The 25,598-nt window shown below is 37.3% G+C and overlaps 1 protein-coding gene and 1 long non-coding RNA gene across 7 annotated transcripts in view; one reads left to right on the top strand and one right to left on the bottom strand.

Annotated features, from left to right (window-relative positions):
• The first annotated feature begins 287 nt into the window (after positions 1-287).
• Positions 288-25,598, top strand: part of SATB1 (SATB homeobox 1) — a 115,449-nt gene continuing 90,138 nt past the window's right edge. For 2 of the 6 annotated variants that reach the window (XM_050938382.1, XM_050938379.1), the window contains exons 1-2: positions 19,232-20,497; positions 23,204-23,439. In XM_050938382.1, coding sequence (XP_050794339.1) covers positions 23,229-23,439 — 211 coding nt within the window. In that variant the 5' untranslated portion in view covers positions 19,232-20,497; positions 23,204-23,228. Of the gene's footprint in view, positions 501-19,231; positions 20,498-22,374; positions 23,440-25,598 lie in introns of those variants that run through there. The other 4 variants (XM_050938384.1, XM_050938383.1, XM_050938381.1 and 1 more) reach the window with 3 other exon arrangements.
• LOC127044098 (uncharacterized) lies at positions 15,482-18,900 on the bottom strand. Its single transcript, XR_007772397.1, has 2 exons — positions 18,818-18,900; positions 15,482-17,976 (listed from the first exon to the last, which is right to left on the bottom strand). It is a non-coding gene; the product is annotated as an uncharacterized LOC127044098 (long non-coding RNA).

The following is a 25,598-nucleotide window of genomic DNA, read 5'->3' as shown; positions in this document are numbered from 1 at the left end:
GCGGCGGCGGTGGCTCCCGGCTCGGCTCTACGCCGGCGCTCAGCCTCCCCCATCGCCAGCCCGGCTCTGCTGCTGCCGCCGCGAACCCTGGGAGGGCAGCAGCCGCGGCGGCTCGGCTCCGGCACAGGCGCTAGCAGCGTCCGCCAGGGGGAGAGAGGCAGCGAGACACGGCGCACGGGTGCAGCAGAGCCACCCCCGGCCGAGGCTCGCCCGCTGAAGCCTGCGCCCGGCGTCCTTCCCCGCCCAAGGGCTCCGCCACAGAGAAGGAGCCGGGCACACGCCGGCCCCGCGTTGGTACCTTGCTGCCCCGCTGTCAGCCCCGGCTCCTGCTGAGCAGCCTGCTCGGCAGCAGGCGTGCGTGGCTCCCCCCCTCCGCGTCTCCTTCCTCTAGACGCCCACTCCCGATGGGTGAACAGACAACTTGAACTTCAGCGCGATTAACTTCGCCGCCGCTGCCGCCGCCTGGGAAGCTGAAGGTGTCGCCCGCTGCGCTCTCATGAGTGAGTCGGTCTCTTTTCCTCCTTCTCTCCCTCCCCCCCTCCAGGTCTCTGGCGCGCCCCGATTCTTGTGTTAATAGTCACATTGTGGGGTCGGAAAAGTGGGGGGAGGCACGGAGGGGAAACGCTTCCCGAGCAGCGCCGGCCGGCGCTCCACACACCTGCCGCCTTGGCAGGGCTGCATGCCATGAACCCTGGGGGGTTGTCCCACCTGGGCTCCGGCTGCTGCTGAACCCCCTGCCGAGGGGCAGAGCCACTGGCCCTGCGGCCACCTTCCCTTGCAGCAGCCACTTGAAAAAGGCAAGTTCCCTGAAAGTTTGAAAAACTACTTCTTCCCCGCCCCCCAGCACGGGAGGTTGCCGTGTTACACCAGCCAGCCGCTTTGGCGACAGGTTGCCTGGATTGGGAGCGCTGGAAACGATGCGTTTGTTAAACGTGTGTGGGCTGGGGGAAGCAGGGGTGGGGGTACTTAGCCGACGTGTTTAACCTGAAACGCAAAGTTGCTGAGGATCGTCTTGCGAGGCTGCATGGGGGGGAAAGGAAGAGAAACAAGAAGGAGATCAACTTTGGCAGTGATCTCTGAGAGGGACACGTTTCTCGCAGCACGCATCGTGGCAGCTGGCGTGCCCGTGACCTTAGGGGTGAGGAGGCACTGTGAACACAGGTACACTATCTCCTCTCCGCTGGAGGTCCCTCCCCTGGCGTCTTCCCCTTTAGAACCGATTGGGTCCTTGAAGCAGCAGCGAAGGATCCAAAAGGAAACAGAGTATTTTATTTCCAACCAGCGATCCAAACATGCAGTTGGAAAATCCTCCTAAGCTAATAGTTTTAAGTACATTAACCAAAGCGTCCTACCAAGATAGTGCCACTGTTTAAAAGACACCTGAGCTGCCTTTCAAACATCATTTTACAATAGGTATAAGGTGTATTTAAATAATTCAAATACAAATGTATGCCTTGGATTTTTTTTTTAAAGACCAACAGAATTTTTCCTCTAATTCTCATAGTTTTGTCGAAATCTTTGATTAGTTCCAGTGAGAAGAACTAATGAGAGACACTAGCATGTTTCCAAGTTTTGCTCTGCCAGTCCCCAAAATTTAAAGTGCTTGTGTTACTGACAGAGAAACCCTTATCACATTGAAAAGTTTACTAAAATATTTTACATCAGCTTTTTACCCCAAATGGGTAAAAAAAACTGGCAAACACCTACAGTTTTATTCAGTCAAACCTAGTGTAATTTTCTTATGAAAATAATTTCAGATTCAAGAACTCTTAAGGTTAAGGCATGTGATCTAGTAACAGACCTTTATTGGGGATATGATTTAGCAGCAGTCCTTTATTTCTACTTTATATCATTTTGGTGTATTACACTGGGATATCATTTGGTATATATCTGTCAGCTCCAGTCTGCTGGCAAACATTAGCATTCAAGCTTACATTTTTGACAAATGTGCAGACAGAAATAGCATGAATAAGCATCTTAAATATTAACAACCTAAGCATCTGTTGTGAAACAAATTTAATATATTTACTCTGTTTTTCTCACATTGTTAGAAAAGGTTACAATAAGTGTAAAATTGCAATGTTAGTTAATACAAGGACTGGATTGGATATTTCCCTATCTCTTCAAGTGTTTAAAGCAGTCACCAGATATAAAGACATTAACTCTGGTGCATTATTTAAAAAAGAAAGTTGAAACTGCGTACTGTGTAAAGGTTGGAATATAGTGCAGTATCTGTAATTTGTATCATATTCACTTGCAGTGTTAATATTATTTATACACTTTTTATATATACACTCATTTCCTATTTCAGATTTTATTAATAGCTTGCTGATCAAGTGGAAATAATATTTTATACGCAAAAATGTGTAATAATGAATAGTAAAAAGTGACCATGAAAAGACATCATATATATGTATACATGTTTGTGTATATACATATAAATGGATAGCCCACGTATATTATAAAGCTCTATAACAAAAATAAAATCATTGTCTACAGTTGTACCCACTCCTGAATACTAACAACTAATGAAAAAGAAACAACTGACTCCAAGGAATTCCTCTTTCCCTTGGAAAAACAGTAATCTAAGTAAAACAAGAACATAGATGGAAGTGTCCAAAAAAGCCTGTATGGGTTTTTGTTTGTTTGTTTTTTTCTGGAATCAGTGCATTCCTCCTTTTCCCTACAAGTGCAAATGTGTAATTAAATAATAGTTCTTTGTATGCAAAATGAGTTTACTGGGACAAAAATATTTAAGTGGAATGCTTTTTGTTCATGCATTTTTTAAAAGTTAGTTTCTTTTTAATATTCTTTGTTCTTGAATCATTAAATAGCAAAAGAGTTCCTCCTTCTCTTCTCCTGTTCTTTCAACAAGACTTATCTAAGGATAAGTATTTAGATACTGCTTATTTCTGAGAGAGAAATATAAAGCAGATAAAGTCAACCTGTGATTCATTAATGGTACATGTTGGTTTGCAGAATAGGAAGAGAGAGAGAGGCTCCCAGTTTAGCCAAAGCTTGTAGTAATCATTTTTATCTTAACAGGTTATGGTTTGCAATGTAGGCCCATAAGGTCAGCTGATAAGCACCTGCCCCTTATTATTATAGAGATCCTTTGGTTATAAATAGTACTAAACTAAATACAATGTACTGTCTTAAAGTACCATAGTGATTCTGTAATATTAAATCCCAAAGGGATGTAGGCAAGTGTGCCCTTTCAAATCACAGAAGTGTCTCTTTCATGTAGTCAAGTCGTGGATAACTACAACCTACATTACATTAATATTTTTGTTGGATAAGAGATTAAATGCATAGGATTTCAAGTTTTGCAATCTTCAATGAAAGTTCAGCATTATTTTTTAAAAAATCTAATTTGATATTTTAAATTACTGAAAAATTTTATTTCAGTCAAGGAATATATGTGTTGAAATACAGCTGTTTGCCAGACTTTTTTTAACTGAATACCGTAAGATTAAATTGAAATCCTTGTTATGCTTTCTAGTTGTATTTGGGGAGGGAGACAAACAGATTAAATTAATAAAATTTAGTAATTGATAAATATATTAACATTTTGCATCTGGACTACAGATAAATTGTTCAAGATAACACAACATTTCGGGCTACTTAAATCTCTTTATTGAAAATGGGGGAAATGTGATTTTTTTTTTTAAATATTTCAGTCATGTTTCTAAGGAATATTCTATTTTAGCACAGACAGTACTTCAGAGTTGTATAACCCTCTTATGCGTACCTGCCATGGCTTTCTCTAGATATATTTATTAAATATCTAATAACACCACAAACTTTTCTTCTAGAACAGTTTTAAACGTAAGTGGAACATTTTAGTTTTTTAATTTATGTTGATAGATATAGGGTGCATATATCCTTAGAAATCATTGCTTTTTTTCAAAGAGGAAACTTTGATTTTCAGTCAGGGAATACAAGGAGAAAAAAACTGAAAGTATAGGCAGTTCCATATATCATTTTATTTTTTATTTTTTTGTTATACTGGGATGATGATATGAAGTGGTCATTTAGAGCGGGATGATAAAATTACAGAAGAGCATTTTTTACTTTTTTACTTTTTCAAATTTAGGGCTGCTAAAAATGTTTTTGCTAAAGTTGTTTGATTGCATAGAATTTTGCAACTGATTTATGAGAAAAACTACTAATCACTTAGTATGAGAGAACATATTTTTCTAGTAAAATTGAAGTTCTGTTTTTGCCATTATGGGCATCAGGCTTTAGTAATCTGCTCCTCTTGTGAAGTGAACACTTTCTACTTAAAGCTATCATGCAACTACTTTTTATTTACCCTGCATTAAACTGACAGCACAGCAATCAGAGGGAAAATATTACTTATTTTCCTGAAGTAAATACCAGTTTATAGGTTAGTGCATGTATTTATATTCCTGTTGCCACTAAATAATGGTTCTGTCTCCATTTTAATATCTACCTGCGGTGTTATCCATGGCAGCTGCTCTTCCTTGTTTGAAAAAGAAAAGTTTTGTTATCATTCCACACCACAAGGAACTTTAAAGAAAGATGATTCCATATTGGTTTCTGTGGCATGCAGAAGCCACTTTTAAAGAAACAGTATTCAGTTTTGCCTAGCATTCTTGAGTTGGGTTTCAAACAGTGAAAACAGAATTCCTTAAGACTATATGCCTACCGAGCCACTTAGATTGTATATTCAGGCAACTGCAAATAAGGGCAGAAGCTTTATATTAATAACTGAGAGCACAGATGTGTGTATGATGAAAAATGTTCTGCAACTCTTTCACTATGCAATCTAATGCATTTTTAAACTTTAGTTGTTACAAAGTTGCTGTACATCATTTAAAATATCAAAACAACCTATATTCCAGTTTGATTGTTAAATAAGAACTTGTAGTACTTCTGCTTAAATTTTGCAACTTCTTAAAAAGTCTGTTTCCTACCTCAGAAAATTCCATTACGTTATTTTTAAACTTTGTTTCATTACCTGACTGCTAACCTGTAGATAACATTAGTAAAAACAGCTTACACTTTGAGGAGAATGCCATTAAATTCACTATCAGGGTATTCTGCATCTAATCTTTGCCGCTGAGGTCCCCTTTGTTCAAAACAAGTTATAAACTTACTACATTTAATATTAAATTAAAGATATACGTCCTCTTCCATATGTATGTTACTAACAACTCTAATTCTAACCAACAATGTACCACAGTTTGTAATTGTTACAACAAAAGTCTATGTATTGGCCATTTAAAAAAAGTAGGTGTTTACTTGCATCCGACGAAGTGGGTATTCACCCACGAAAGCTCATGCTTCAAAACATCTGTTAGTCTATAAGGTGCCACAGGATTCTTTGCTGCTTTTACAGATCCAGACTAACACGGCTACCCCTCTGATACTGTTTACCAACAGTTACTGTCCTATCGTATCGGATGTCAGTAATATCTGTTTACCGGTTGGCAAATGTTGACTTTTTAGTGGTTCTATAAGCCCTCCATCAGAGTGTACAGATCTCTGTAACAGTAGATGAAGTTTGGAACAAAGATTAAGGGTAGGTTATGGCCCATATGAATCAGATCAGTTATACAAGTGATTCCTCTTAAAATTAGTCTAGTATGATAACATACCTCTCAAGTGTTGTTCTGAATAGTAAATGTATCTTTTTAAACTTCGTGGGCTTAATTCTCCTCTCATTCCTGTTGATGAAAATCAAGAGTAACTCTGTTGAAAGTAATGGCACTACATTCGTATATAACTGGTGGGAGGTCACTATCAGGTCTAATGTATAGGGTGTGAACAAAGTATTAACACACATTGTTTAGTATTATAGAATGTATGGCAACTATCTTTTATTGTCTGTTTTAATGTACTTTTTCTGAGATCAGTTATTCTGATACAGATTGTGTCTGTCGACATATAAATATTCACGGTGAAATCTGATAGTGTAACATTTATTTTTTATATTGGCCCATTTATACCCTTTCAGTTGTTTTGCAGCAGCTCTGCGTTGATAACACTGGTTCATGAAATAAGCCCTCTTCATCTGCATCAATGATTCTTTCATGAAATGCATAAGTTGATTAAGATTATGTGGACCTAGGTCCACAAAAATTGTTCCTCTCAGACAGACAGCAGTATGTACCATACACCAGCTGAGTTGGACTTTGCCCTTTGCTCATATTTTGACATGACCGGAGGTGTTCAGGGAAGGGCTTTAAACCCAGTGTACATCTGCCTCACTCAGACTCTTGCTTTGGCAACAAGTAGCTGACCACCAGCAATCATTTGTGTATTGTGTCACTGCAGCAGTGGGGATATATCTGACTATGGGGACCATATATTAAGGATTACCCCTTAATCCTTTCCTGGTAGACAGAGTAGCAGAATGGATGTCAAGATTTCTGGGTTCTATGTGCATCTCTGCTACTGACGTGTGTCCTTGGACAAGTCACTTACAGTGCCTAGACAAGGGGAGGAGTTAGGTACTTAGGTGCTTTTAAAAATGCCACTATTAGGGCCTGATTTTCACATGAACTGAGCGCTCACAACTTCAGCTGAAATCACTAGAAACTGCAGGTGCTCAGCATCTTTGCAAATAAGGTTCTTACTACCTATCTGCCTTATTTTCCCTACCTGTCTGACAGATGTTGTAAGACTTAATTAATTACTTTTTTTCTGTTTGCATAGCACTCTGATATGTTTGGATGAAAAACACTATACTGTATAAGTGCAAAGCAGTGATGTTGTTTCAGGACCCAAACGGAAAGATTTTACTTGCAACTTAGAGTATCTTTCATATGCCCATCAGTAAGTAGTGTATGTTGAATTTGTCTGTTCTTGATGGGCAGATAAATGAAACCACTTGCAATGAAAAATACAAGTTTTGAACAGAATACATTTCAGTATTTCAAATTCTATATATATACTATCACATGTGGTAGCAGTGGACACACACACACACACACACACACACACACACACACACACACACACACACACACACACACACACACACACACACACACACACACACACACACACACGAAATTTCAACCTGCGTTTAAAAGGTTTGTAATTTAAAGTTTAAACAAATAGATTTTTCTGTGGGGAACAATAGTGGCAAGTTTATTTTAACCATGCATGTTTTTGTTCATAGGTGAGTTTTCTTGATTGGTATTAAAGGTCCCAAGAACAAATAAAAATATCTTGAGTTTTTTAAAATGACAGTTTTAGTTTCCTAAGGATTCATTGTAATATAAAGACTGTATGTTTATTAGCATTACTAGTGCACTAGACATTTAATTACAGTCTTTGTGAGACATGTTATCTGTATATTAACTATCACTTAGAGAATGATATATACTCTTACATGCTGGCTCTTGCTTGCCAACCTTCTTTTTAAAATTATAGATTCAGATCTTCAATCCAGAATTTTCATGACTTCAGTCAAAACAACTCAACTTCACAAATTCTTCTGTCAGATCATTTATTTTAAAGGGTATTTTTTTAATGAACACTTTTTTATTTAAGTAATACTTAAAAATTGTTGTTTACCAGTTTTATTTTCTTTCCCAGTCTTGTACATGGAAACAATTCATATATGTCTTTGTCCATTCAAATCAAATATCCTTACAGGAATTTTTTAAAACTTTAAAAAAATATCTTTGCATATTGAGTAGACAGACTATAAAAATAATCTATTGTGGTATGGTGGGTGTTTTTTTTTTTAACGTATATGACATGACATTTAAAATCTTCTTTTCTAGCACTAGCTCTTAAATACTATTATTATCTGAAATACATTCTATATAATAAACATTTATGACCAGTGATTTGGACTACCAGAAGCTCTAGAAAATGACCATCGTCATAAGCAAAATAATATATTTACCTAGTGCCAGTTTTTCCCCTCCAATGTATGTCCAGGTCACACTGATTACAGTGATCCCACTAATGTAAGTGTTCCATATGCAGAACTCAGCATAGTTGCAAATGGTGGTTTTGCACTGAGATTACTTACAGGATCAGACATAATGGGAACTGCACATGTGTAACTGAGGGCAAAAGTGAGTGCTTAGATCACAGGTATGTTTTCTATGATTAAAAACAAGAACAACGCTACAGCATTTTTCATGAATAGACCCAACCACAGCAGTATTGCTACTGAACCTAATTCAGTACTTTCTGTAAGAAAATCTCCTATGAAGTCATTCTGTCCCACTGCAGATGTAATATTTGTCTTACTGAAGACTATAATCCTGTCTATAATTAGTGCAGAATACTGTAGTACTTTTTAAAATAATGGATGTGTTCATTTTATAACAACATTTTCATTTACTGGACTTGTGATTCCATTAAATGCTGTATTTGGGTGATTTATCCTGTGAGAAACAGGGTCATTATTTTTGACTATTCTGAAAAATGCTTTCAGATACCATCTAATAAAGTTATACCTTCAGAGTTGATATTTTTAATATATTTGTTGTATAGTTAAACAGCTATTTGTGTGACACAAAGAAAGATATTCCTCAAGCAGCATTTTACTGTTTGACATACTGTATTTCCAAGCAGTATTTTATAGATTCTGTCTCTTTAAAAATGCAGTCTCCTCTATTTGCCCTATTAATTGTTGATATGTTGCCATCCACGAGACAAAAATTAGAGCTGTAATTAAATAATCATGTGATGCTCCTTAGTGCCAGTGAGAGCAAACTCATTTTTCCAGGCCCTGATGGTCACTGATTATTGTATTACTACTGGCTTGCTTTATTTTATTTATTTATTTATTTATTTATTTAATGATTCTGTATTACTAGGTTACTTAACCACTGCCCTTCTTTTCAAAATTAAAGAAAGTGGGGAACATTAAGTTAGTTAATTGGCTAGCCATCCACAGGAACACAAGGTAGACCTACCTTTTCTGCTTTTGGTCACCTGATTGGTTCTTTTGGGAAAGCTGCATCAGTAGTGTGGTTGTGTGCCATTTAATTTACACTGGTGTTTTGGCTGGGATGGATGCATATGGGGAATGCCAGGAGAATTACAAAAGGAGCAGGGTATTAAAATTCAGAAATGATTAAAATTGAAATAAAAGGATGCTGCTGCTTTGCCAGTACTCTGGCAGTCATAATGACACACAGAGATTAGTTTCCACCTTCATCTTTTCCTTCTTTCTCATTTCCTCTTGTTTATTGTTGACACATTTTCCTTATGTCTCTGCTTCTCATCTTTCTGTATCTTTCCCCCCCCACACACACACATACACTATTACATATTCCTACTTTTTCCTCTTAAGCATGGAGAAGCTTTTAACCATACCATAACAATAACAGAATAGGTTATTACTATTTAATATTCACATGATTAAAATTCTCAAACACAGGTCAGCTATATTATTAACTGATACATAATTTTTCATTTAAAAATTTGTTTATTCTGTCCTTACTGTTTTTAAAAAACTGTTTACTTTAGTGGAATGTTAGGCTAGGAAAAGAAGAACTTACCAGTCATGGATAATCAATTATGCATAGATTCAGATTTAACAGATGGAAAGTGGTGAGTTAAAGTTTCTCTTTGACTTCATGATTTTGTTTGTTTGTTTTTTGTGACACCTGTCTCTTATGTATAGTTAAACATCTAACATAGCGTACTGCATCTTTGTATTTTTTCTTAGCATAAACTCATTTTTTCCTGTTCTTAACTTATTGTTCTTAATTTGTTTGACTGCAGGGGTTTCTGCACTGACTCTGGGGTTAAATTATTCTGTCATGAAACTAGCATTTTAACTAGTAATAAATTACACAATGCCATTTAATCTTAAAATTGTGTGTCAACGATACGTTAAATTGAATGAGCCAAATTCTCCCTTCAGCTATACCCAGGGCCTTCAGCAAGATGACATAGGTTCAACAGGACAGAATCTGTCCATGTTTGTGTGTTTATATATACATACAAACACACTCATATTGTTATGATACTTAAATAGGCATACACTTCAGAGGTTTTAATTAAATTTCTTTCACTCATTTGATAGTACAGCAGATTCTTTTTATTCCTTATTTTCAAAAGTCCACTATGGACTGGAGATAACAATCCTTTTGTGCATGGAAAGATTTACACACATCTAAATGAAGCAGAAAAGACATAACCCTTTGCTGCATTATGACAGTGGCAACAAAATGGTAGTAATTGAAAGAATGGATAAATATTGTGTGCTTTTCCCCTAAAAGCTATTTTAACAAAAAATTATATAAAAGGAAACTTAAATTTTGGTATTGAGTGATGACTGTTTTAAAGCACAATTTACTGATGGTAGTACATTGGTGTGTGCTTGTATATGAAGATGATCTGTATTTCAGAAACAAATATTCCATATTCTGTACTGTGTGATGTACTGAGCGACACAGAAGTCATATTCCTCCCAAATATCCTAATAAATAGCTCTGTAAAACAGGAGTAGCTTGGTACTGAAGTTATTTCTCTGTGACAGCAGTAGTTTATACCAATCTTAAATTGGTTGAAAGGTTATGTCCAAATGAAAAAGCATCTTTCCTTACCTGGTTCCACCCAGATTTGAAACTGCACATCCCTCAGGTATGGCACAGGGAAATTCCACATCTATATACCTACAAAATTATAATGAATTGGAAGATAACACAAAAAGTACCCTCTGTATTTTTCTTGAGTAACATATTTCACAATTCCTCATGAAGGTCCTATCTTTATAAGCGGGGGAAATTATAAAGGAAGATTTTAAAAAAACTGAAGAGAAAACAAATGCTGTATATCACTGTGTACTACAGAAGGAATTGAACATTGACACTCTGAGAAGAAATCATAATATGAATATTAATTTTATAACAATGGTGAAAGTTCATGCGCACACTACAGTTCTTTGAAGAAATATGTGGGGTACACTGCTAAGATATCAACTAAAATATAAACTCATTTTCCCCAAAATATTATATTACTGTATTGTAATGTACAACACTTAGGGGGATATGTTTTATTCATTTCTTTTCTTGTGCTGAGGCCTTAACTACATATAAACTGTCCCATCTATTACCTGACTTCTAACCAAGGATCCTAAAAATTACCCATTTTTTTGGTGGGATCCCATCTCTAATTACTAACTCAGATGAATTTCTGTTCAGATCAGGTATTCATTACCTGAATTAATTACTTAACAAAGGCTATGCTATAATTGTTAATAGGAACTAGGTAGCACTATATTGGTGAGGTAAAACATTAAAAGTGTTCTAATACCTTGTTTCTTTGATTATTGACCTAGTATTCTGATTCCATTATTACAGTTATTATTCTTTCTGGTTTTTAGTCATCTAAGTCAGATATTCCAGTGTGTTCTGGAAGTTTACAGGGACAGAAAGTAACATTTTGAGGTTGTTTGCTTTAGTGTTACGTTGCTCGATTGCTTTTGTATTATGTTCCTGTGTGCTTCTACAAATGACATGTATTATAGTGGCACTGGATATGCCAGAAGATGCTTTATTTTAGCACCTCCATATTGCTAGGTATGGTGTGTGGTCATTGTTTGCCAATGGAGCTTTGTAAAACCATTTCATTTTCTGTTTAAAAAAAAAAATTCTTCTAATTTTGTTTTTGTGGGATCTTCTGAGCTCTGGATTGGAGCAAACTCCAAAATTCAAAGCAAATTCAGCCCAAACAACCAAGTTTTAACTTTGTTTGCACCAGAACCACATATTTTGCATGGTTTTTAGATCCAACCCAATATTGACCCCTGTCCACATTCGGGTCAAAATTATGTGCACCGGTTCACTTAAGTTTTTTGAACCTTAGAAAAAGTGGCAGAACCTGGGCAGAGTTTTGAGTTAACGAAACTTGAAACCAGGAGATTGCGTGTGGTTTTGGGTTTCATAATGAAAGTTTGACATAGTTCAAGTCATCAATCAGTTCTAACCATTTTCTTAGACTTAAACTCTTCCCTGTGTCCAGCCCACAAGAATTATCAGATTTTTGAGGAAGTGAATTATTAGTACTATAAGAGCTGAAAAAAGAATGATTGTTTTGTCTTCTTGATAAAGCAGGCTAATGCATAACAAATTTCTGCTGTCGGAACTCATCAGAGCAAGCATCAAAAGTCTTGCTAATAGCACTTGAATGGTCCTTGTGTAGTGATAACTGCAATGGCAGGGGCTGTTTTGCATTGTAATATGCAGCTTTGCTTGGACTGTGTGAAAATCTCATTCTTACTCAAAAGTGTTGGATTAAACTTCTGTGTTGCTTTGGAAGCCTCTTTCTTTATTAGCTCTGTGTTTACTTAAGATCAAGAAGGAAATTCAGTAGTTTGTCTGGAAAAACAACACTCAACTGTGTTATAAAATAGTTTGGAAATATCAATTTAACTCTGACTTTAGTAAATAAAAAGATCTGAGAATTTTTTTGTTTGGTGTTAGTCGCTTACATCTGTGATATTAAGCTCTTCTATAATATTCAGTTTTCAGCATCCCAACAAGCTCCAAAAATGAATACAGGTGCCGCTTGAACATGTCCCTCAAATAACACTACTGATTAGCCAAGTCCTTTGACATAACTGTTTGCAATTCCAACCCTGCACCCCATCCCTTGCCTACTGATTATCTAGTGTCTGGGAAAATCAGAGTTTTAACAGAGAGCACCCCTCAACATTAAGTATCTTTCCCACAGATGTATTTTGAAAATGCTACCTTAAACCAGAGCCTTTCAAACTGTGACCTGAAAGCTACTGGTGACCTGTGGAACACTTGCTTGCGAGGTAGAAGCTCTGGCAGATCATATGATGCTGGCTTTCTTCTTTGCTTCCAGCTTCTAAATTGCATTAAAAGAATATATTAAATAATTTCTTACTACAAATTTCCATGAAAGCAATTACTGTAGTTGCCACAGGGAAGTTATAAGTGTGAATTGGTGGGAAGGTGGTCTGTACAATAGTGAATGAGAGAAGAGATAATCTATGGGGCTGTCTTTTAAAATGTGGTCCACCCTTTGCAAACTCAATGCCATAAAACATTCTTATATATATTAGTGTTTGTGAAAGTAGCTATACTGACTTCGGGAATTAACTCTGTTTGTCTGTGCCATGGGTATAGATTGGGCAGCAGCAAGGTAAGCTTTCCCACACTGCTTCAACAAAGAGCCTCATCTCCTCCTAGTGGGACCACTTTTAAGGCGTTTAGTTTCCATGCCCATTCAGTCCAAGATTTCTCTGCTTGAGACTGCCAACAAGACTGTCAATTAGTACTAATTGTTGCGATAGTTTTTGTGATGCTGACACCTGTCCATTAACATTGCAACCAACTTGGATTTGCATTGGCAACCTAAAGGTGAAAGACTCTATATTATCATTATCAATCTCTTTAGCCATTCAATCCCCACACTTATTATGGTCAAAAATGTTATTACTTTTGTTGTACTTATACCATAATTTTCTCTCAGTAATTTGCCCCAGTGCGACTTGTGGCAGCTAGAGGCAAACCTAAATGGCCAGCCAGGTCACATCAACTAAAGTATATGTTTTCCCCAATCATACAGTTATCACAATCAAAACAGAAAAATATCTATATAAGGCATATATGGAAAGGGATGTGGTGGTATGACTAAAAGTAGCCTGTTTTAGCCCTAAACTGTATTTGCATAATCTTATCCATTTTATCAAAAGAACATTTCTTGATTGAAATATATTTCAGAAAACATTTGCAGGAATAAACACCAGCCTCCTTAGGTATGTAGTTAATAGGGAGATGTCTGCCTGTATGTGATTTTTCTACACTGTAAGCTAACTGAGACATCCAAATGTAAAATACAGCACTGTGGGACATCATGTAGATACCTGATATTTTCTAGGGGATTCTGAGTCCATAAACTAATGAGTGCATCATATGTAGGTTTTTCACCTCCAACAGATATGGTAAGGATAATTTACTTCAATTAATAAGCAATTAACTACAGTTGGATACAGACTAAAGTAAGTTAAATATTCATGTTATGCAACTTTCAGACCATCACATGTGAAAGAACACAGATAAAAATGAGACGGGACAGCAGCGTTTTGTGATATGCTTCTCAGTGAAATGAAATCCATAGCATTCTTATTTTGACAGACACACTGCCTAGACTGGGACAGATTTTGATCAAAATGCAAGCTTAGTATACACTTTTCACTTCATTGAGAGAGATGTCACCAAATGCTGCAACTCTAACTCCAAAATGTTGCAATATATATTGCCCTAGGGTGACCAGATGTCTCTATTTTTATCTCTATCTGATATTTGGGGCTTTTTCTTATATAGGCTCCTATTACTCCCTCACCCCCTCCCAGTTTTTCACACTTGCTATCTGGTCACCCTATATTGGCCACACATATGAAATGTAATTTCTGCTTGTGGCAGTCAGGTTAGGTAAACTGTTTGGACTGTAGTTTCAGACAATGACTGTTCATTTCTAATACGCAATTCAGGGTTACATCTAGTGGAGAAGGAACTAGAAAGTCAATACTGCATTAAACTGACAGACTTGGGCACATGTTAAATAACGATATAAATATGCACAGTTGTAGGTATGAGTTAAACACCATAGACTTGACTGTTTCCAACTCTGCACAGGGGCACAAGGGGCAGTGTGAAGGAAGTGCAAGGACCTTCCCACTCCATGCTCCCTTTACCTCTGCCAGCATTAAGTACAAGCGCCTGCAAGAGGAGAGCCACTGCTTCCTTCTAGTGACCATGGATGTTAGCTTCCTGAAAGCCAGGATTTAGTATTCTCTCTTACCACACTGAGCAGCAGAACTGGCCAGGCATGGAAGAGTGTGCACTTCACCTCTTGAAACAGAGGAGCTGCCATTCTGATGGGAACACTCTGGGAACCAGCCAGAATTTCCCTACAGATGCCTGTTGCAGTGCAACCTCTCTGCACCACCTCCAACACAGGCCATTACTTGAGTCAGACTAGTAGCCTCACAGTTGTCAGAAATGCAAATGTGGAAAATCCAACCACAGCCAGATCTGGACAAAAATCTGATGAAACTAAATGTGCAGTCTCTAGTGCCAGTTTTGTGATGCTTCCAGGTCATGTCCTGTTTGCTTTATACATCAACCATCCTACCAAGTTCATGATTTTGACCCACAATGTCCAGAGATATACCAACTTACTTTGAACGAGAGATCAGAATAGAGTCCTTAGAAAGCACTGTGGTAACACTCCACCCTAAAGGTATTCATTCTGTAACCCAGGTACTGACTGATCTATTGAGAGTCACCTTATCCCACAGTTCAAAAACTGAATACAGACTTTCTTTGTGTCCATATACAGTTTTGGGAAGACACATTCTAATTCAAAATATTTATTTCTGATTACTATAATGAGGCAGCTTTAATATAAGTATTTGGCTTCACTTGATATGCAACTAATTTGAAAAGTGCAGTTATCAGATATTTAAACTACTGACTGCATATATTCCAGGGTCTTTATCTGTTTCTTTATCCATGTATCTCTTTTAATAAATAAAAATAACATCTTCCAGTGGGACATTGTAATATTATAAAATTGATATACTTGAGCATGTATTGGCATAATAGTCAGTCTACAATTACACATTTTTACAAAATGTTAGCTTTTTACCTTTCGCTACAAAAATCTGATATCAGTATTATAAACTAGTGAAATAAAATTTCAGCTGAGTTTGCTATTATTGATGAGAAGCATAATTATTCATATATGCAAATATAGGAATAATTGTCTCAATTTTTGCTTTCCATTCTAAGCAAAGTTTTACACTAGTCAATGTTCAGAGCCTGCAATGAGTGTGTTAACAGGGGTAGGTGATATACAGTAATGAAGTTTATTGTGGTATGGACTTCAAAGGGTATATGTACATATATGCAATTTCACAGCAATTATTTTTCATAACCATTTATCTCAAGCCCAAGATGTATGTATATGCATGGTCATATAATTAACAAAGTATTTGTCAGTGCTTGGTTAGTGTCCATAACAATATCATTTAGCCCTCTGTGCTCAAATATTATCAGATTTTTATCTCCCCAATCTTTTAGTTTACTGTTGATGCTTTAAGATTAATCATTTTCTGGATTTTTTTAACTTGTACATTTTAAGTTCTTTTTCACATATGTATTGTAATACTTAGGCAAATACATTTTTTAAAACACAGATTTTGTCTTAATTTTTTTTTAAATCTTATCTGGTGATCAGTTTACAAGGTGTTATAGCCATAATCCTTGTTCCAAGGATTTTTAATAGCTATTTATTAAACTGCACCTCTCTTCCCCTGAGTTCTGCATTTTCCTTATTCTTGATCATATTGCAAGCAACAGATACATGTGCTGTGACTTTAAATTCTCATTTTTCAGCATCTTCCTCATTTCTTTAGTGTACTTCAGTGGTCAGTCTTTTTTCATCTTTTAAACAAAGGGTATTCTGAAAAAGTAAGAACTGATCCAGTGTAGACATTCTCCATTATTTCCACAAAGTTTAGGTTCAACTATTTAAATTAGATTTTTCAAGTGTTAGAATGTTTGGGGTAAAGATTCCATCTTTCAATGACTAAATAAAATTCAAACTGTCTGGTGGAAAAAGATCAGTTTCTAAATAAACCTGCAAGATAGTTATCTCTTGATCATCTGTTATAGAAAATGTAGATGACACCTTCTCTTTTTTCTTTTGTAAAGAATGATTCTTGTTGTTTTCCTTTTTGTCCAGTATTCACTCTTCAAGTAATAATTTTAATAACCTTATGAAACACCATGTGTATAACTTTGTTTCACAGGTATTCCACTTTCACATCTTTGAATATTATATATTCATTTTCAAGCATTGCATGTCTTTGCTTCTGTGATTATAATCTATTTTGTGCATTGCTGAATATGATATTTTATGTATTTTACCCTATTACCATTTTCTTTTCCTGTGTGCCCTGTATGTTGCTTGTGCTTATTTCAGTAGATGTCAGCTTGTTTCTTTGCCTACTTTTGATGCTCTGCTTGTTATAGTAATGTATATGTGGTGATACCTTTACTCTTCACAGCATTTATAGATTTGTATTTTCTTTGTTCAGAAATTATATTGTGGTAGTTTGCATTTTGTATGTTATGATTAATATTAGCTCCCTGTTGCCTACTTTAAAAAATAACTTTTCTAAGTTTATTACAGCTTCTCTGCCTCTCCTTAATACAATTTTTTTTTCAAGTTGTACCCTGAAGTACTGTTTCTCCAATTGGGTACATATTTTCATGCATCAATTAAAACTTTCTTCTGCTTCTAATATAGCTTTTATTTTATATACAGTATGTCTAAACTTGTGCACTTTATCAATACATGAGTTTAATTTTCCTGTTCTCTCACAGCTTGTGCAAACTTGTTGCTTTCAAGTCTATCTAGTTAGTATGGTCTTTCCCCCAGTGCATCATGGGAAAAATATCTATTTATCTTTACATATACCCATTTATTTTGTGAATACTTTACCAGTTTCAGTAGTTTGCTATTCTTTGCATTTCACTGGGTGGGTTTTGGACCTTATTTTATAAACTGTAGATTGCTACGACTGTATTGCATTGCTTTTTGATCAGGATTATACTATTTCCAATATATTGTGATTTTATAATATCTGTGATATGGGGTTGTTTAATTACGTCTGTTTCTTATTTTGTTACACATATGTCCATCACCATCATCTTTGCTGTAAAACTTTATAGTAGATCATCATGCAAGTGACTATGGTTCCACTACAACTTGAATAGGTACTCTATTTAGTCCCACCTCCTGCCTCTGTACTGTTGTCTTTTAAAGTGTGCTTGTCCATCTCTGTCATCTGGCATAATACAAAAGAGAGAATCTTTCTTTCCATTTGCATGGTTAGGGGAGTTCTGTTTCTTCTGTGGTATGCGTCCAACCGCAACTACTTCTTGAAGGAGCATATTTCTTGTTCACTTTTCCAGGGGTTGGGAAAACCTTGAGTAAAGTGAAGTAATATTACAAGTCAAAGACAGAGCATTCCCATTTCCTCTCCTGGTATCTTGAGTGCACCCATAACTATATAGCCCGTAACTTTAATTATTATTTACAATTTGTTCCATGGCTCGTGTTAGGAACAAAAGCTCTTTCACTCGAGGTAGCGAGGAAATAGGGTTTTTTGTTTTTTATTTCTGCCTCTAAGGGTTCACCCACTCTGGACTCCTTGTTGTCCATCCGGATTTGTAATCTGCTTGCTCCTTGTGTGCACCATGCACCTGCTTTCCAGGCTGCAGCTCTCCACGCTGCCTCTTTACCGCCCCTTGGTCTGCTCATATCTCCAGCTCCTACGCACTTTGCTTTGCGAAAGCCTCTGCTCACTGGCGGGTGCCCCTGTGGCTGGCAGGCTTGGCAGCCGGAGCAGCGTCACCTGCAGTATCCCGTCCCCTCTCCCCGTAGTTCCAGTGCGCAATCCCCCCGGGTCCCATCCCTCGCCGTGTGTTGGCTACTTGGCACCAGGGCAGCAGAGGGGGAGGGGTGTTGATTATTATGCACATCTTGGCAGGTTGCCTGGATATTGTTCAGCCCCCCCGACCCCCATCTGGTTGGGCCCCCCGCGCCGCGGCCTGCCTGCAGCGTAAAGAAGGGGGCTCGGAGGCAGGCGCGCCCGCTCCGCTCTGCCTGCGCCGCGCGCGGCCCCCTCTTATTTTGGCTATTGTGTGTAATCAATGCAGAGCCGCCTCACCCTAATCAAGCTGATTACAAATTCCTGCGCGCCCTGGGCCGGAAATCGCACCCCTTTCCCTCCCCTCTCCCGCATCCAACTCTCTCCCCCACTCACCTCTTTGGGTCTCTGGTTTCCAACCCCCCTCCATCCCGTTTCTCGCTCCGGTTCCCATTTCCACCCCTGCTCGCTGCCCTCCTCCGCTCACCCCCTCCTCTTCGCCGCCGCCGCTGCCGCCTCCTCCTCCTCTGCCACTTTCTCTCTCTCTCTCTCCCAGGACGCGTCGGATGATCCGGGGCCGCCGGGGAAAGGCTCCCGGCAGCAGCAGGGAGGCTGCTTCCCTCCTAGTCTTGGGCTGCAAAAAGCCGGCTGGCCTCGGTTGTTGTATTAAAATGAGGAGGAGGAAGAAGAAGCCGCCGCCGCGGCGGCGGCAGCAGCAGAAAGCGCTGGAGGAGAGGAGGCTCTGAGCAGGGGACGGCGGCGGCGGCAGCAGCAGGAGGAGGAGGAGGAGTGATGAGTCAACTAATAATTTAATGGGGACAGAAACACAGAGGGGGTGGGAGGGGGGAGAGCAAAGCGAAGCAGCTCCGTCCGGGGAGACAGACACACACGCGCGCACACACACACAAACATATCCATGTAACATCCAGCCACCAAACCGGCCTAAATAAATAGCCAGCCAGCCAGGGGGAAACAAGCATCAAATCCAGGATTTTTTTTATTCTTTGCAACCTTTTGTTTTTCCAATTTTTCCTTTGCCATTTGCAGTAACTCTCCGCGGAGTTGTTTGGGTTTTTTTATCACTCTTTTGTTCATTTTTTATTTTGAAATCATACATACCTCTTGGTGGACTCGGTGGGAGTGAAATCTCTCTACTTTTGGTGGTGGTGGTGGTAGTGTCTTGTGAGTGCGTTTCCTTCCTCCTCTCTCTCTCTCTCTCTCTCTCTCAGAACAGCCCCGGGTAAATGAGAAGAGACAGATCCTCTCTATTTTGTTGTGCGTTTTCTTTTAACTTACCGGGAAGGCAAAATTAAAAGTGGCATTTTGGTGCCTTTTCTTGCTGTTTTCTCTACACTACCCCCTACCCCCACTACAGATTCATGCAGAAAGTTTGGGGGCTGTTAGTGGTTTTGGGGGAGAGGAGCAGATCGATTTTTGTGTGCGCGCTGTTCTTCTGTATGCTTGTTGGAGAATAATAGTGTAAGTGACAGCCTAGAAGTAGACTTTCTACTCTTCACCCTGGATAGAAAAGCTTCCTCTCCCGCCTCCCTCCCGCCCCCCACTTGCTCTTGTCCGCATTGATATTATTTTTGAAAGAATAGCTAGACTAAAGTCATCCCCTCCATTTAAATCTACTACTTTCATTTTTTAAATTTATTTTTAGCATTACACTTATCTGTTCAATTTTGAGCTTCACTTCCTCCTTCCCTTTCCAAACCTTGAAAACTGCTTTCCTATAAGAGATTTAATATTTTTGTCCATTGCCGTTTTGCTCATGGCTACTCTGTTTCTTGTCATTTGTTTTTGCCCCTCCCCTGCATAGAGGAAAATAACCAAAAAAATAAAAAGGAAAATAATAGAATTTCGGGGGAAGTAGCATTCAAGACTGCTGGCTTTTTAGGGGGGAGAGGGGTGTAGTGTGTGTGTGTGTGTGTGTGTGTGTGTTTTTTTTGTTTGTTTGTTTTGTTTTAAGGACCTAGCAAACATCAGTCTTGAACTTCTTCCTCTTCAAGAGCTCTGGCTGCAAAGGAAACCTCCTTTGTTTTTGTTATTTATATGCTGTCAAGTTTTGACGTGGTGAGTTTCGGGTCGGTTTTGCTAATTTCACTCAGAAAACTGCAGTGTTTCTGTTTCTAGATAGTACTTTGCTTCTTTGTCTCTTTAAAAGGTCACAGTGAAAGCTTGGCCTGGATTCTGACAGCCATATGGAATGGATAAGAGCAGAGCCTGTTTTAAATGTGATTATGGGGTTTTATTGGGGAGAGAAAAAGGAGGGCAGATGAAAAAGGGAGGGGGCTAATTCATGAGAAGTTAAAGAAATAAAATAATACAGATTCCCCTTATTTCAGGAATAGGGACTATTACGATGAATTCATTCGGAAATTAGTTGATGTGTGATCTTTTTGAAACTGTATGTTGAAATTGTGACCTTATATAATGTCTAGGATGAAAACTTGTAGCTAGGGTAAAAGAGGTCTAAATATGAAACCTGAATAAACTCTCTGCCTGCCATCTGTAGAGATAATAATTATTCCATAGTGCTGTCATTCTGGACAGGCCATGCTGATTGTTGCTCATCGCTATTCCAAACTGAGGTTTCAGTGAACTTTAGCCTTGGGCATGGAGTTGAAATGAGTAAATTAGGTGTTTTATGTGCATGTAATTTTGCTTTGTAATGTAAAGCTTTTTACAAGATGACTAAGTGGTTAAAGGATGCCTATGGGTTGGTATTCTAAGGCCAAATTAGAATGACCTATTTGGTGTTTTGGTAGCAGTCAATACACTAACTAAATTCTGATCTATCATTTTTATTCATTGTATATGATATACAATTCTGTTCATGATGACTGGATACTTTTTGTAGCAAGAAACTTGGAGTTGTAGTGTACTTTTTAAGTTGCCAGAAGTGACATGGATTTTCTTGTGTAAGGCTTTTTTTTTTTTTTAAGTGAATCCTCTTATTCTCAAGAAAGACTAGTTTCAGAATAGTTTTATAATAAAGCAGCATTGTAAGGATACATTGATAGATGTCAATGATTTGAGTCTGCTATCTTTGGTTAGACTGTAGTTAATGTAATGATAGAGTAATCTTGATTTAAAAAAAAAGGGGTTAAAATAGGCACATTTATTATTTAATGAGACTCATAACCAAAAACAGATGGGACCATGATCAATGGTAAACCTTCAGTTCTCAGCATGTCACTCTACAGCTTAAGGATAAATAACCATTATTTTCTAAATTTAACAGTTATTCAGTCGGCATTCTTAAGGTTGCTAGTAAACATCCAGATTAACACAGATTCTTTTCTTGGCTATGTAGGACAAAGCAGCCTGTGTTCAAACAGGATAGAATTGTTTACAGAATTATCATTGGAATATATGGTGTCTCCCAAGAAATCCAGACTTAAATAGCTTTGCAATGAAAAATGTACAAAATGTGTTGAATTACTAGGCAACTGAAAGAAAGTAGCAATTATCAGATTCATGCAAGTCTTTCTAAATATAATTCCCCTAGCATTAGTGTTTGTACTCAGTAATGTAAATACTAGTTCATAAAATGAATGTCTAGTCACCTGTTCTTTGTGATTATATTCTATATATAATGTAATTGACAGTGTGACCATACCTTTCTCAGTCAGAAAAAGGTAGAAGACCCTAATATAACTAGGATAGTAATCCAGAATAAAATCACTACCAGATAAGTATCTATTTTCAGTAACTGACTTTTTTATAGTTGATAAAATAGGTTTCGGGATGTGTGTGTGTATCTGTCCATATAACTAAAATCACAAACTTACTCAGTGTTTTAGTCTAGGAATTTTAATGATCCAGTCATTTATCTGGAATGAGTTTGTTTTAAGAAACAAGTTTTTAGAAAGGAAATACAACATGCTAAAATACCCATTTTCTTAATTTGATATTGTTGAAATTACTTCCATTTTTTTTTACTTCAGGTACTTGTGTTGGAGGGTTTCTGAAGTTCCACAGGAATTGTGATTTTTCAGCATGAGACCCTTGTGATACTTGAGAGATGTTCCCACCTTCTTTCAGTTTGTTTTGACTTTTAAAAGATTTGACCCAACATTAAAACTGGATTACATCTTAAAATATTCGTCTACATATTTTAAGTTTTTCAAAAGTCGATAATTCGTAATGTAAAACAGCTTGGAAGAATGCAAAAACAAACAAAACCCCACCTGATCAAAAATTACAAGGCAATTGAAGTTGTTCATATTTCTAGGAAAAAGATGTAAATGCACAATATTTCGTGTTGCTAATAAATCTGTTGCATGGTTACCTAAAGTTTCAGTCTTCTCCTCATTGTTGTACTTGCATTTATTTCCTAGCAGAGAGAAAGCACTTTTATAGTGTTGGTTTCATTTTTTTCTTTTTTTAATTTTGTTTTTAATAAAAGCATTCATGATTTACAACAAACAGTTGTGAGACTTGTAGCAATGGATAGATTGGAGTATGTAATTTAGTAATCTCCTTCACCTATTTCATTCTCATTCTTAAGAATTCAAGAAAGAATATGACTACCTAGGCTGCACATAGATGTTTTAGTCTTCTGTAGGTGGCATTAAATATTTTTTCACCAAATCATTCAATCTTTGGAGAATGGGAACATTTTTCTGAGGATAAATATATTATCTTATTTTAAAATATTCATTTACTTCTGAATTGCGAGCTTACAGTACATATGTATCTCTGTACGTGTGTTAACTGTCTACATACACATACGCACACGTGTGCAACATATATATATTTTTTAAATCATGGCAGGTGATCTTTAGAGGCGGGACTGAGTATGGATCATTTGAACGAGGCAACTCAGGGGAAAGACCATTCAGAAATGTCTAACAATGTAAGCGATCCGAAGGGTCCACCAGCCAAAATTGCGCGCTTGGAACAGAATGGGAGCCCATTAGGAAGAGGAAGACTTGGAAGTACAGGAACTAAAATGCAAGGAGTGCCTTTAAAACACTCTGGACACCTGATGAAAACAAATATTAGAAAAGGTAACACTTTTAATCTGCATTGGAGAAATATTAATTATATTAATATATGCATTGCCATTTAGGTGGGGAAACATACTTTTCGCAGACTTCATTTATATTTCAGTATTGAATTCTAAAAAAAAATTATTCCAGTTCTGATGTAAATCACATTTGTGAAATATAAACTTCATGTTTGGGTGGAGCATCTTGCTTTCCAGGGTGGAGTCTTATTTTTGTTAAGGTAAAGAGTGTCTTAAGTTTAGTTGTCCTCATTAGACCAGAATCTTCCACTGAAAGACAGTTAATGTAATTAACTCACTCTCTGGTGAGTTTGTTTTGCTAAGCAGCACTGAAATATATATAAAAAGATGCACAGAATCCTAAAAACCTAATTCTTGCCTTTGCTCTTGGTGATAGTCCAAGCTTGGAAAAGTCAACAGTGTTTCATTAACATTTGCAAGTTCTTTAAAGAAGAGAGTTTAAATCTTTAGGTAACACACTGGAAAAGTCATTTATGATGTACTTAAGAAAATAAACTGTAAAGATTGACAATTCATTATTGACAATGAACATCTTGGGCATCATATTTTGCAGTAGTTGGTTTGCTGTAATTAGACATTCTCACAAGGAAAAATCGCATTTAGAATCATTGATTGGTGTGTGTGGCTTTTGTTTGTATTAAAATACTTCAGAATTCACCATCATATATTTAATCTTGTATATCAAAATATGTCTTTTTTGACTGTATACTACAGACTTGCTAATTTAAATCAAAACATGCTGTATGTGTTTGGCATTTGTTTTAAAACAACTTCTTCTACTTTTTCTCAGTATAATTGCTATATGTTTATAATTCAGATTTTTCTTGCATTTGCTAAGCAAAGTGTAAAATGCAGCCAAGACCATTAAACACGTTAAGTTAGAAGGCAGTGGGATTTCATTGTGCCTGATGCATAACATTTATCATACAATCATTTATTTTTTCCTTGGTTTGGTGAAAACAAAGAATATATTGATCCTGAAATGAACAGACACAGCAGTCTGTATTGTTAGATCTTTATCTATTAAAAATGGAAAAACAGCACTTCAGCAAATTCTTTGGCCTCTGCTCATGATTACCCTATTTATTGATTGTTTGCCAAGAATGTATGCATCTTAAGAAAGCCAGGGTAAGAGCATTAAAAATATAATTTATTATGGCTTTTCAAACAGAGTGCATTAATATTGTACTGTGAAGCATTGAGGCTATATAAAAAGGACTTTCTGACGCCTGCAAACAACATATAAGTTCCATAAATTCCTAAATAGGAGATTTCAGCTGTCTCTGGTATTGTGTGATATTTGCACAGCAAACTTTAATGCCAGGACAGTTTTAGACAAGGATTCTACAGATTTCACTGCTCCTTATGGCAGACGTGCTGTTTACACAGGCTCATAAACCTTCAGCAAAAGCTCTAACACTGCCTTCAGGTTTAAATCATGTTGTATTTTTAGCACCGAATACTGACCAGTGCTCTCCCCTTTAATACTAGAAGGTTATGAAGTTGCTGCACTTGAATTTCTTGCCAAATACTAGCAAGAGTGATCAGCCAGCTAAGATTGTGCTCTTCTGCATAATGTTTTTCACATTAGCAAAAGGACACAAGTGACAGTTGCTAGAAGGTTTAGCGACTTGTTTTGTAGTCAGATGGTACCTGTGTGTCACTATCAGGATACACCTTTGATATCTACAACTTGCATCAAAATCTGGTCAAGAGGTCCTACTGTTTTGTTTCAAGTAGTATGTTTTTAGGAGTCCTGTAACTTATGGGACATTTGTACATAAAATAAAATGTCTGTGTTGCAGTAGTCTAATTTTTGTAGCCTACTGGAGGCCGGGGAAGAGGACAAATTAAGAAACCAAAAGCAGTATTTCACTCCCTGCCTTTGTAATTTTTGAAATAGTTATGTATTTCACATGAAAATAAAGCTTGATGTAGATTTTGCCTTCAGATATTTAACAGTGAAACTTTCTGTCAGGTCAGACTTGAACTCAGAGAGCTGGGAAAAACCCGCTCCCAAGTAAAGTTTGTGTGGACTGTTTTTGTTTTTGGAAATCTAACCATAGCTCAATTAAATCTAGTGAAGAAATTGCCAGTTTGCATATGCTGTTTTTGCTCTGGTCTTCCTGTCTTGTCTTA

Source organism: Gopherus flavomarginatus, chromosome 2, assembly GCF_025201925.1.
Source record: "Gopherus flavomarginatus isolate rGopFla2 chromosome 2, rGopFla2.mat.asm, whole genome shotgun sequence".
Taxonomy (NCBI): domain Eukaryota; kingdom Metazoa; phylum Chordata; order Testudines; family Testudinidae; genus Gopherus; species Gopherus flavomarginatus.
The sequence above is the reverse complement of the archived record's forward strand: the minus strand, read 5'-3'. Positions and strand labels throughout refer to the sequence as shown.